This window comes from Mobula hypostoma, chromosome 3 (assembly GCF_963921235.1).
Source record: "Mobula hypostoma chromosome 3, sMobHyp1.1, whole genome shotgun sequence".
NCBI lineage: Eukaryota > Metazoa > Chordata > Chondrichthyes > Myliobatiformes > Myliobatidae > Mobula > Mobula hypostoma.
Genome location: NC_086099.1, coordinates 206667294 through 206680278, shown reverse-complemented (window position 1 = coordinate 206680278; position 12985 = coordinate 206667294). Strand labels below are relative to the sequence as shown.

At 42.3% G+C, this 12985-nt stretch overlaps 1 protein-coding gene across 2 annotated transcripts in view; it reads right to left on the bottom strand.

Moving 5' to 3' along the window:
• The window catches only part of ptprn2 (protein tyrosine phosphatase receptor type N2), a 1069199-nt gene that overhangs the window by 652417 nt on the left and 403797 nt on the right, over positions 1–12985 (bottom strand). Inside the window, exons 6-8 of one of the 2 annotated variants that reach the window (XM_063044415.1) lie at positions 12359–12809; positions 10247–10459; positions 3480–3520 (exon numbers count right to left, since the gene is read on the bottom strand). In XM_063044415.1, the coding sequence (XP_062900485.1) occupies positions 3480–3520; positions 10247–10459; positions 12359–12809 (705 nt within the window). The remainder of the gene's footprint in view (positions 1–3479; positions 3521–10246; positions 10460–12358; positions 12810–12985) is intronic. The other variant, XM_063044416.1, reaches the window with a different exon arrangement.

The window sequence follows — 12985 nt, the reverse complement described above, 5'->3', positions numbered from 1 at the left end:
TATTAAACTATAATGATAAGTGCTACATGGAAGTAAAACGTCCTCTTTGTTATCACCTGCTCAACGCATTCAGTTCATTATGTGCCTCTTCAGCGTTGTTGCATTTAAGGTTTGACATGGGGGTACAGCAAGTGGTGCTCCTGTAACCTAGTTTGATCCCGACACCCCTGGTATTCTTTCCAGTCTGCACACTCTCACTGTAACTGCAAAGGCTCAGCCTTCTTCCCACATCCAGAAGATACCCTTGTTGATCAGTTAATTGTCAATGCAAATTGGTTCTAGTATTGTTGGCTATTATTCCCCTCCATGCTGAGCGCCTCCAGTATTTTGTATATTGGAAGGAGAATTAGGGCGGAGACGGTCTGTATATGAAAGAGAATAGGTTGCAGTGGGGAATAAGTAGGGGAAGGGTAATAATGAGACTTCTCTGAGACCTGGCCTCTGAAACCCAATGGCCGCCACCTCATTTGTAACGAAATATGAAATTCACATCTTTGTGTGCATGTCTAACAAGCTAATTTCTGTGCAAAATACTGTTACTAAATAACTTCACTTAACACTTAGAAACCACACTATAAAACCTTAATCAGTTCATTAACATGATGGAAAGCTTATTTAAAAGAGAAAAGTACTCTGTCTCATTTTAATAGTGATATAGTACAGTAATAAAGGGAGCATCTATGTTAAAAAAAAATCCCATGTAGTGATAGATCTCTCATTCTCAGAGTAATTACCGCTTCTTTTTAAAGTGGTGATATTAACCATGTCTACAAATTCCAGAAAAGGAAATGGTCCCACTTCACACCCAGCTATATGCTGGACTGTGAACCAATCTCAATAGCAAAACATAATGCTGAATATTGTATATAGTATGATTCAGAGGAAGCCTGGCAGGGCAGATATTGTAAGGATGCTTTCTATGGTGGGGAGAGATCCGGGGAGTATGGTCTCAGGATGAGCAGATGATCAAGATTAAGAAGTACAACATTTTCCAAATGGTTGTGAATCAGTGCTGTAGAAGATGAGTCGTTAAGTCATAGTCACAAAGCATGGAAACCAATCTTTCAGCCCATATTGTCCATGCCAACCAAGGTGTTCATCTTAACTAGACCTTGGATTTAGACCATACCCTCGAAATTTTTCCCATCTAAAAGCACAGTGACGACGGAGATAAATTTCACTACATAGGAGGTAAGGGTAATGGGCACGCTTCCCTCTAAGCTGCACGGGTGCATGGCCGCGCGGTAACTGAAATACTCCCGTGCACATAGCCTTTGTTGCCGCACAGCTGGAATTTTCTTTTATATAATATTTTATTAAAGTGCTGTGCGGTTTTCAGGCTGTGTAAAAATTTCCTGCTCAGAGCAATGGTTGGTCCATGCAGCTGTAAAAAAAAAAGAGGTAATGGGAGTCCTGAAACATGAACTCTTTCTCTCTTCGGTGATGTAACTAAGTATCTCCAGCACTTTTTGTTTTATTTCGCATATCCAACATCTGCAGTTCATAATTAAACAGGGGTTGTTTAGCAATACAAACTGTCCATATTTTAGCACAATTGCAATGGAAGAGGGTAATGGATGGAAGAAAGGAAATTTCACTGAAAGGGTGAAATAATCTAGCTGTTAAGTGACAATTAAAACTTCTTTATCTCTGCAAAGTGTGGGTAATGTTGTAAAATAGTGAATTATTACATGGAGAGTCCTACAGGGACTTTCATCTATCTAAGAGTCCCTTAGATATCTCTAATATATCTGCCTCTATCACTATTCCTGGCAGTGTGCTCCATGTACTTCCCACTCTCTGTGAAAAAACCTGCCTCTGGCATCCACCAATCATTTTAAAAATATGCCCTCTTATATTAGCCATTTCTGCTCTAGGAAAAAAGCACTCTGTCTATGTCTCTTATCATCTTTAACACCTCTGTTAAGTCACTTCATATTCTCCTTTGCTCCAAAGAGAAAAGTCCTAGCTTGCTCAGCTTTTTCTCGTAAGATATGCTCATTAGTCTGGGCAGCATCCTGGTAAATCTCCTCTGCACCCTCTCTAAAACTTCCACAGCCTTCCTATAATGAGGTGACCAGACCTGAACACAATCCTCTAAGTGTGGTCTAACCAGAGTTCTACAAAGCTACGACGTTACCTGTGGCGTTTGAGTTCAAACCCCTGACTGATAAAGGCCAACACATCATATGCCTCCTTAAGCACCCTATCAACTTGTGCGGCAACTTTGAGGGATGTTGACCCCAATACCCCTGCTTCAGGACTGAGAGTAGAAAGGGAAGATGGCTAGTTAAAGAGGGGAATGACTGAGATGGGCTGCTAGGGGATAGGTAGACCAAGGAGGGGCAGGTGTAGAGGGGTAGAGATAGAGTTGGGAGATAGAGACAGGTGGGCACTAGGAAGAAAAAGGCAATGGGAGGAAAGGCAGATGGAGTCAAGTGGGGGGAAGAAAGGATGAAAGTAGAGACAAAGGCCGAAGAACAAAGGTGGAGGCCAAGTCCATGGGTACAATTAAGGCAGAAGTTGATAGTTTCCTGATCGGTCACGGCATCAAAGGATATGTGAGAAGGCAAGTGTCTGGGGTTGAGTGGGATCTGGGATCAGCCATGATGGAATGGTGGAGCAGACTCGATGGGCTGAATGGCCTAATTCTGCTCTTATGTCTTATGAACTTGTGCTGTAATCAGACAATGTAATCTGATAAGTAAAAGTATAAATGCTGTGATCTGATAAGTAAAGTGATCTAATAATAGGAATCATTAAGGTGAGATGAAGGGTAGATGGAACCAATCTTCATCTCTTTACCCCTACAGATTCTGTTTGATCTGCTGAGTTCCTCCTGCAGTTTGTTTTTGACTTCTATCATCCCATCGTCTCAGTCAAAATCAATCAGCCTATTTACTTTCAGGGTGATATAACATGTAAATACAGGAAATAATGTAGACACAAGAGAGACTACCGATGCTGGAAATCTGGAGCAACACAAAAAGCTGGAGAAACTTAGCAAATCAGGCAGCATCTATGGAGGTAAGTGAACAATTCTGGACTAAGACCTGAAGGGTTTCATCTTCACAGATGCTGCTTGAACCTGCAGAGTTCCTCCAGCATTTTGTGTGTGTTACTCCAGAAAATAATGTAGATTGGAACTTCCATTCATGTCCCTATCAATAGTTTTTGGTTCAATGGCAATTTAGTGTTAAGCATTTTTTTATTTTTAAAAATCTTACACTGGACATTTCATTGTAATTTGTAGCAATGTGCAGCTGTTGTCAAAAGTTAATTGCTTAACAATGCAATAATCAGTAATCAACAACAGCTGTAAACTTACAATTAAGCAATGAGATCAAGTGGCTAGAAATCAAGAAGCAAACCAAATCAGGAGGGACATAACGCATCTCTTAAATGTTCACAACTCACATTTCAAAATGTATCTGTTCTCTAAAATAGATCACTGCTCAAAAATATAATATTCTACAAACCTGTATAGAAATCCTTTCATTTATGTCATCAGCCTGTTTTCCTATAAATATAAAAGATAGCATTCGTATTAAAATGTTTTACTGGTAAACCAGAAAAAAAAATAGATAAAAGGATATTCAAATATTGTAGGCTCTGTGCTTTACCCTCCACACTCCCTCCAACTTTCACCCACTGCTATAGGCCATTGAATAAACTGCACAAAACCTCATGTGGTAGTAAGCCAAACACAGTGCTGGTATTCCCCACATTTCATACCAAATCCATTGTCTGTTGTGGATCTACTCGAGTCTAGTTCAAGTCAGAAGTCATCAGATCATTAGACATTTGATAGAGATGTGGAAGATGGTAAGAGGCATTGAAAGTCTGGACAACCTGACACTTATTCCCAGGGCGGAAATAGCTAATATGAGTGGCTGTAACTTTACGGTGTTTGGAGGACTGTATAGGGGAATGTTAGAGGAAGGTTTTTTTTTAAATTTTACACAGAAAGTGGTAGGTGCATGCCAGTGGTGGTGGCAGAAGCAGATATGTCAGAGACATTTAGATATGCACGTGGATGACAGAAAAATGGAGCTTCATGTGAGAGGGGAGAGTTACAATGATCTTACAGTTGGTTAAAGGTTTGGCACAAGATTGTAGGCTGAAGGGCCTGCACTGTGCTGTACTGTATTGTTTTATGTCAGGGAATCAAAAAAATGGGCTTTGAGTAGAAAAAATTGTGTTGAGGTTGTAGTTTATAGTGGAGAGTATTTGTTTTTGTCTGATGGACCATTTCAGAACCCTGAAAGGTATATGAATGAACACAGGATTCCCTTTTTCATTGTGGTAAATGTGCTGCATAGCAGAGTGCAACAACATATAGATGAGGGTAGTGCAGTGGATGTGATCTACATGGATTTTAGTAAGGCATTTGACAAGGTTCCACACGGTAGGCTTATTCAGAAAGTCAGAAGGCATGGGATCCAGAGAAGTTTGGCCAGGTGGATTCGTTCTGGGACCTCTACTTTTTGTGATTTTTATTAATGACCTGGATGTGGGGGTAGAAGGGTGGGTTGGCAAGTTTGCAGACGACAGAAATGTTGGTGGTGTTGTAGATAGTGTAGAGGATTGTCAAAGATTGCAGAGAGACATTGATAGGATGCAGAAGTGGGCTGAGAAGTGGCAGATGGAGTTCAACCCGGAGAAGTGTGAGGTGGTACACTTTGGAAGGACAAACTCCATTTGGAGTACTGTGTCCAGTTCTGGTTGCCTCACTATAGGAAGGATGTGGAAGCATTGGAAAGGGTACAGAGGAGATTTACCAGGATGCTGCCTGGTTTAGAGAGTATGCATTATGATCAGAGATTAAGGGAGCTAGGGTTTACTCTTTGGAGAGAAGGAGGATGAGAGGAGGCATGATAGAGGTATACAAGATATTAAGAGGAAAAGATAGAGTGGACAGCTAGCACCTCTTCCCCAGGGCACCACTGCTCAATACAAGAGGACATGGCTTTAAGGTAAGGGGTGGGAAGTTCAAGGGCGATATTAGAGGAAGGTTTTTAACTCAGTGGTTGGTGTGCAGAATGCACTGCCTGAGTCAGTGGTGGAGGCAGATACACTAGTGAAATTTAAGAGACTACTAGACAGGTATATGGAGGAATTTAAGGTGGGGGCTTATATGGGAGGCAGGGTTTGAGGGTCAGCACAACATTGTGGGCTGAAGGGCCTGAACTGTGCTGTACTATTCTATTTTCTATGTTCTATATTTGTACAAAACTGCTAATATATTGCATGTGACTGATGTGATACTTTTGGAGAACCTATTTAGTTGTTCTTATTAATCTTTGCATGTTTTCCGTAAACCTTAGGGTTATAATTTTGGATTTATCTTTAAAGCAAGGCAAGCATTTCCCCCAGTCCAAGCCTCCATACCTACAACGTTCTAACAGACCTAGCTTCCAATGAAACAGAACAAGTCCAAATAAAAGAGCACGGTCTGGATTTTAGAGCTCCAAGGTCACATTTGGCCAATGAGCTGCAGACGCAACACCAGTAGCTCCGGACAGCTGTGATTAGGATAATGACAAACTACAAAGATTGTCCATTCCCTAAAGCCCAGAGTGTTCAGGCTGCCAGCCCACATTGCACTGAAGAAGCCTGTGGATATGATTCTGATTCTCAATGAGCCAGCAGTCCTGCATTAATGTTCCTATTGTTTTATAGCACAATGGTACAGAGCTGACGCTTCCTTTTGGGATTCTCTCAATCAGATCTGCACCACATTACATTGCCTTTCACGTTTGTCCTCATAAACAGCTGCTGGCTGCATTATGTCAGGCACCAAAAACTTGGTAAAAGCATGATTGCTGTTAAAATGAGGATGAAATGAAACACTCTGTTCAATTCTGTTCTGCACTATTTTACCTGGGAGAGCCCGACTCCATCAGTTCAATGTCCCAGTTCAGTGCACATTCTCACTCAACACTAGGGCTCTCATAATGGTGTCATTAATATTCTCTTGATTTAACATTCCACATCATTTCGGCTGCTAATACCCATCGTACAAGTTGCAGAAGTGACCAGTCTGTCTGCACTGATACATTGTACAAAGGTCACCTTGATTGTAACAGAAGCTAACTGAAAAACATGGAGGATTACCAAATCTGCTTCTGTTTCACAGTGACTGTCTTAAGACAACTGTTGTCAACTGTAGTCTGCTACCATCCTCAGGAGACATAATAGGATAAATATTGAGATGGCTCCACAAGTGGGAGAGTCAGGAATAAGACCTTAAGATATAGGAACAGAATTAGGCCATTTGGCCCATCGAGTCTGCTCCGCCATTTCATCATGGCTGATCCAATTTTCCTCTCAGCCTCAATCTTCAGTCTTCTCCCCGTATCCCTTCATGGCCCTGGCCAATCAAAAATCTATCAACCTCTGCCTTAAATATACATGAAGACTTGGCCTCCACAGCTGCCTGTGGCAAAGAATTCAACACAGATTCACCCTCTGGCTGAAGAAATTCCTCTTCATCTCCAATCTAATAAGGAGACATAGCTATATTTTTAAAAAGCCAGTCATTTGAAGCTAAGGTACCAGACATCCCACATCTTCCGTAAGTTCTGGGAGTCTCCTGCATATTGATAGTGGCTCCCTGACGCCTGCAAATTACATACAATATCCCGGAAATCGATTTTTTTGAGAGCGAGCGAGCCGGGGGGGGGGGGTGCGGGGAGAGAGAGAGAGAGAGAGAATGAGAATGAAAGATGTAGCGAGAGAATGACAGAGAGAGCATCCTGATGGGTCTCTCTTTGTGCTAAGTAGACCTATCAGTTTTCTCTGTGGGCAGGCTTTATAGTCGGCCTCTCTCTCTCTTTCATTGTCCATCAATTCAGTTTAATGTCCTGAAGCGCCATGGCAGAGTGTTCCACAAAAGAAAATATAAAACGTACATCACACCAGACTACACTGGTGTACCCCTGCCTAATAGGGGTCAAAAATAATGACAGTGTTGCTCGCTGCACTGTTTGCAACAGTGACTTTTCTATTGCCCATGGTGGGTTAAATGACTGTAAAAGACATGTTGAGGTGAGTTTAACAGGTGTCGTTCATTCATTAGCATATCTAATACTAGTACTTTGAGAAAAGTTCCAAACGAAGAGAAGACCTAAAATAGTTTCAAGAGTTCTGCAATGTTGCCCAGCAGAGAGTACAAAAGTATTGTCCTACACGCTGGCTTTCTTTAGGAAAAGGTTTGGATCATCTGCTCCACCAATGGCCAGCCTTTATTTCATATTTTGAGTCAAAGAGTGAGAACCAGAAGTCATCTCATATTTACTTGTGAATCTGATGTCTTGCAAAATTAACAAATTCATTGACACAGACTGCTATGAGGTTGAAACTTCCAGTTGAGACCTCCCTAAAATGAGGTTGAGACCTCCCTGAAATGAGTTTTTGCAGGGTGGATGTCTGAGGTACACAGATATTTCTTCTCTCACAAGATGGTGAGTCTCTAGAATTCTCTTCCTGAGGGTGGTAGATGCCATATTTTCACACATATTTAGCGTGCAGTTAGATAAATATTTAAAAAAATGAGGATTTGAGGGTTATGAGGAACTTGAGGACAGCATATATTAGACAGTTCCATGGGAAGATAGCTTGGAAGAGGCCTTTGAAAGGAAGATCTCCAAGTACGCAGGACTGGTCAGCAACTGTCAGCAGGCTGGATGGAGAGCGATGTGTCTCCCAGTGGAGGTTGGTTGTAGGGGATTCGCAGCCTGTTCCTTAGTTAGAGCCTTCAGCATTTTGGGCATCGAGGGAGAGAGGAAGAGGAGAGCCATCCGCAGTACCACCTATGCGGCAGAGAGGGCCTCAAGATGGCTGCGGCTCAAAAGAGGGGAGCCATGGAGTCATAAGTAGCTAGCCATCTGGACACAAGCTGGGGTCTGATCAGCCCCGGGTGGGTCACCTGGAGGAGGTTGTATGATGTTGAAAGACCCAAAACACCCAAAGATTCCAAGAACATCACTGAAGATGTGTCCGGAAGCATCAGTAGATGTATATACACATGTATGTACGCAGGCATGATAATATTGAATGGTAGAGCAGGCTTGAGAGGCCGAGTGGCCTATTCCTGCTCCTAATTTTTTATGCTCTTGCTAGCAATTGCTCACAGTTTAGTTATATCTTCAACGTCGGTTGTTTGGTTCAGTATTCTAGACTAGGCCTCTCTGGCCTGCTGGAGCCCATCTTCAAACCTTTCGGACGGAGCGCTACCAGTGGTATCAACAAAGTCCAGAACGAATGATTGTCTCTGTGCACTGCCTCCTCTGATGAGCTGCAAACTAACTAGGCCTGTTGGAGACATATGCAATCATTGCCTGTAGCAGATGCTATTCTCAAATGATTCAAAAACTTTTCCACTTTTTAAAAGAAATTTCCAGTTTACTTTCACATTATTGAGAAAATAATTTTGCTGCATTTTTACCAGGTGAGCAGATGCATGATCAACAATAGAAAGGGCAGAGAGACTCGGCTGTCAGATTGACTAGCGACAACTATCGAGCTCCAGTTCCTTCAGAAGTCCTAATTATTAATTTCCCCAATGACAAAAGGCAGGCAACGTGGCAAATAGTGCTGAAGTATTAAAAAAGAGACAAATTTATGAGGCAAAGCTTACAAATGTCTGCTAGTCAGAGAATTTGTGCACAAGGACTGGAGGCTTGGATGTGGCCTGTCCTGGGGTTGGAGGCCGGCCTGGATATGGCAAGTGAGTGGCTGGGAGGCTGAGTGGGATGGGAAAGGCACTTGTTGTGCTGTTTTGTTGTTGTTGCTATTTGTGTTGTTCTGTGGAACAATGTGAGCATGCTGTGTTGGCGCTAGGATGTGTGGCAACACTTGTGGGCTGACACAGCATAGATTTGGTTGTTAACGCAAATGACACATTTCCCTGTATGTTTCGATATGTATGTGATAAATAAATCTGAATCTGAAATAAATTTTTATCAGAATCCTTCAACAGTTAAATTACATTGGCATTGTTCTTATTTTCTAGATGGTTAAATTGTCCCTTTACCATATAATCAAAAGTTGTTTCTCTTCAATGTTGTTCTCTCATAATTCATTTAACAATCGAGAACCTACTAATTTCTTCCTTAAATACACCATACTAAGAGCAATGGAGGCCAAGTCATTGGTGTATTTAAGGCCAAGATTGATAGGTTCGGGATTGGTAAAGGAGTTAAGAGCTATGGAGAAGGCAGGTTGAAAAAAGGTCAGCCATGATTGACCCAATGAGCCATATAGCCTAAATCTGGTCCTATATCTTATGATTTGGTTCCTTAAGGTTCTCACCACCAGGGAAGGAAGTGGGGATAAGCTCCCACCACCTATTAAATGCTCCCAATATTGTGCGTCTCAAATAGTCCCTGACAACCATGTCTGGATCCCGGCCTTCATGTGTGGATTAGCTACTAAGCTTGGCAGAACTGTTTCTACTGACAGGAGAAGGGGCAAAGGCAGGTTACTGGTGCCTTAAAACCAGTCGCTTCGGGCAGATGGGGCTGGCCAGCTGTGGTTGACAGTTCATCTAAGGAATACTCTGACCTCAAACCACAGCTGCTTGCGGCCATACCCACTCATGGGGAAGGCTTCAGGAGTAAACCCTGAGGAAAAATCCGGAGCTGGAGTCCCTAAGGCAGTCCTACGTTGAGTTCAATGCTGACTGGCAACTCGTGCTGGTGCCAAACTGTATCAGTCTCTGTCATTCCTTTGGATTTATCAGCTGTGTGGAGAGGGGGAGCCTGCTGAATGGGCCACAGCTTGCTCTCCATATCATACTGCTCTAGCTTGCATACCAGCTTGCGTATCACATAGACAGCTAGGATGCAATATCCATGGTCTACCCTGACTATTTGAGGGCCTCATCTTATGATCTTATAAATTGTATGTGGACTAGATAGCACAGAAGCCTTTTAGGAATCAAAATCAAGAAGTTGAGCATCGGGGTTTGGTCTTTCTGGTGGCAAACACAACAAAGCCTAGCAAAACATGTCCGAACAATTTAGATTGATAAATATTACCCAAAGAGGAATTTTGGTGTGCGTAGATAGGTGGAGTTCAGCCATTGCTTGCTAATTGTGGAGTAAATGCCCCAAACCTATTCATGAAGTTTTCCCCAACTTGTCTAGGATCAGGTCATACCTCCTACTATCCATAGCCATTGGTACTGCAAAATCCTCGAAGTAGTAAAGCATAGTGCTATGTGAGAGTGAGTTCTTCCTACCCTGGATGATTTCATCCCTGTTAAAGGTTTCCTCTTCTTCCTTCTGCTGGGCTTCTTGGCTGCCTTTGGCCCCTCCACTGTTCCTGTCATCGTCCACCACCTGGAGAGCATCGGCTATGACACTGGACAGTGCATCCAGCTGGTTGGAATTCATGCTGTCCAGATCCATGTGCTCTGCCCCCAGCTGCTGGACCACTGACTGAATGAAACTCTCTGTTCGGAAACGGAATGGAAATAAAGACAGATCTAGTAATGAAGAACACAAGTGGGTCGTTGTCACATTTGGTCAGAGTGCCTCAGGCAATACTGGAAAACATGATGGCCGGATTGTGGTAAATAGGTTGGGTTTCATGATAGACTGAGCAGTGTCCACAACTGTTCTGCTTAAGACATGCAGAGAGTTGTGGACAGAGCTTAGCCCACAATGAAAACCAGCCTTCCCTCCATGGACTCCCTCTACGCTTCTCACTGCCTTGGAAAAGCACTTAGTGTAATCAAAAACCACTCCCACCCCGGACTTCCTCTCTTCTCCCACCCTTCTCTCAGGCAGAAGATACAAAGGGTTAATAATATATACTTCCAGGCTCAAGGACAGCTTCTATTCTTCTGTTATTAATGGTCCCCTCATTTGTTGAACAGTAACTCTTGACTCCACCTTATTTCTTCCTGCACTGTACGTACTCAATAAAAGGGAACCATAACATTATATTCCGCATCTGGTTGTTGCTTTTCCCTGTACTATCTCAATGTAGTTATGTATTGAATTGATGTTATTTCTTATATCCTTCACATACGTGAGGAGGAACAATCTTTATGTTACAACTCTGTCTGAATGTGCAATGTGCAAGTAATAGCAATTTGTAATACGTAGCATGTACAGTAAGATATACTACTGAGCAATCAACACGGTCAATGTATGTATGGAATAGTCTATATGCATGGCTTGCAAAACTAAATTTTTCACTTATCTCAGTACGTGTGACAATAATAAACCAATAACTTCAGTGGAAGAATAACCCAAGTCTCTTAACATCAGCATCACAGGATACACAATAAAGCACAATAGATCAGCCAACCTACAGTAATTTAGGATGCAAAGGGAGGACCTTTGGCCTATCATGTCTGTGCTAGTTCATGGCCATTTCGAATTCCCATTTCTCAAGTCCCGCCCGTTAGCTTACAACACATAGTGTGCTCATTGAAATAAGAGGAACAAATACTGAGCATACCCTTTGACATAGAAGCAAGCTTTTAATATATGGTTTAAGAATGTGCTTTATTCAATGTGGAGCACGTGTAGGAACCCACACTGGGAAATCACTCAAAGCACTAATCATACAACTGAGTCCCAGTAAATGCATAATGAAATACCTTACAGACTAAATTCCCTCTAAGCTGCGCTCGTGTGCGCGTGCACACACGTTTTTCAACCAGTGCACAAAGGAAATTAATGTGCGCACAAAAGGTTAGTTACCTAAAATAATGTAGTAATTAATAATTATACTTATTGAAAATAGTCTTTTAGCTAAATGTTTCTGTTAACTAGTGACTTAAATATGTATGTTATTTTGTTGCTATTCTGTGTAGTTTTATATCAAATATTTTGTAAGCCTACATAAACTGTGCCATGTGTACATTCAGTGCGCACGTACTTTCATCACAGGAAAAAAATTTGCACAACATAAGATTTTTGTGCACACTGACTACTAAAAATTAGAGGGAACATTGCTTACAGATGCAAGTTTCCTTCAAAACTGAATTGTTGACATTGGAAACAGAACTCTCCAACAAACAGAATGGTCTAATTCTCTCTTTGATTGGCTCCAAAAGACCTTATAGGGGTTCACTGTTTTGCAGTTTACCTGCCAACATGTTGTCAGGCAGAGGCAGAGTGAAATATCATAACCAGAACTGAATAAACACACGAGGAAGAAAATAAAATGTAAGTGCATTGAGGAGAGAGAGAGGGACTAAACAGATGGTTCAGTCAGAGACACATCTGTTGGACCAAATGGCTCCCGTGTTTTAATATTCCATGGCTCTATGATAAATATCCTTAATAGATTCCAAATCTCTAAAGTTAAATACAATCATTTACTTATTTGTTCATACCATCCAGGTGACTCAATGGGTCTTTTCCTCTGATCCTACTGGGGCTCAATGGCATTTTCTCTTCTTTCACTCCGAGATGCTGGCCATCCATTTCCCAATCAAGTAGCCTGCTTCTGGCCTTGCTTGGCCCTTCCTCCTGTTCCTTCCTCGGGGGAGTCAAAGCCTCATGAACCAGAACACCTTTCTTGACTGACAAACGGCTTCCCCTCTCAGCCGACTTCACAGCCAGCTTCCGTGCCATGTAATCCTCCAGCAGAGCGGCCAGTTGTGCCTTGTCGAGGGCCTCACCCCCAAGGGGTTCCTGCTGCTGTGATGGGCTGAAGATACGAAGCTGCTGGTGCTTCTTGCCAGTGAACGGATGAAGGGACGCGTGGAAATGGTCTGATGGTCCTCGCCCTCGGACTCTAGGCGGGAGCACTTCTAAAGAGGAGTCCGACTGAATGTCCTCACTCTGTTACAAAACAGAAAAGAAGGCAAGGTGGGTTTCAGGTCATTGCGTACTCCATATTTTCTCTGACTTAATCTCGGTTAATAAAACACAGAGCATTATTATTTAATTTTAATCATTCACAGGCAAGCTGGCCCATGCTGTAATTTTCCATGACGCTCTAATATTTATCAACACGG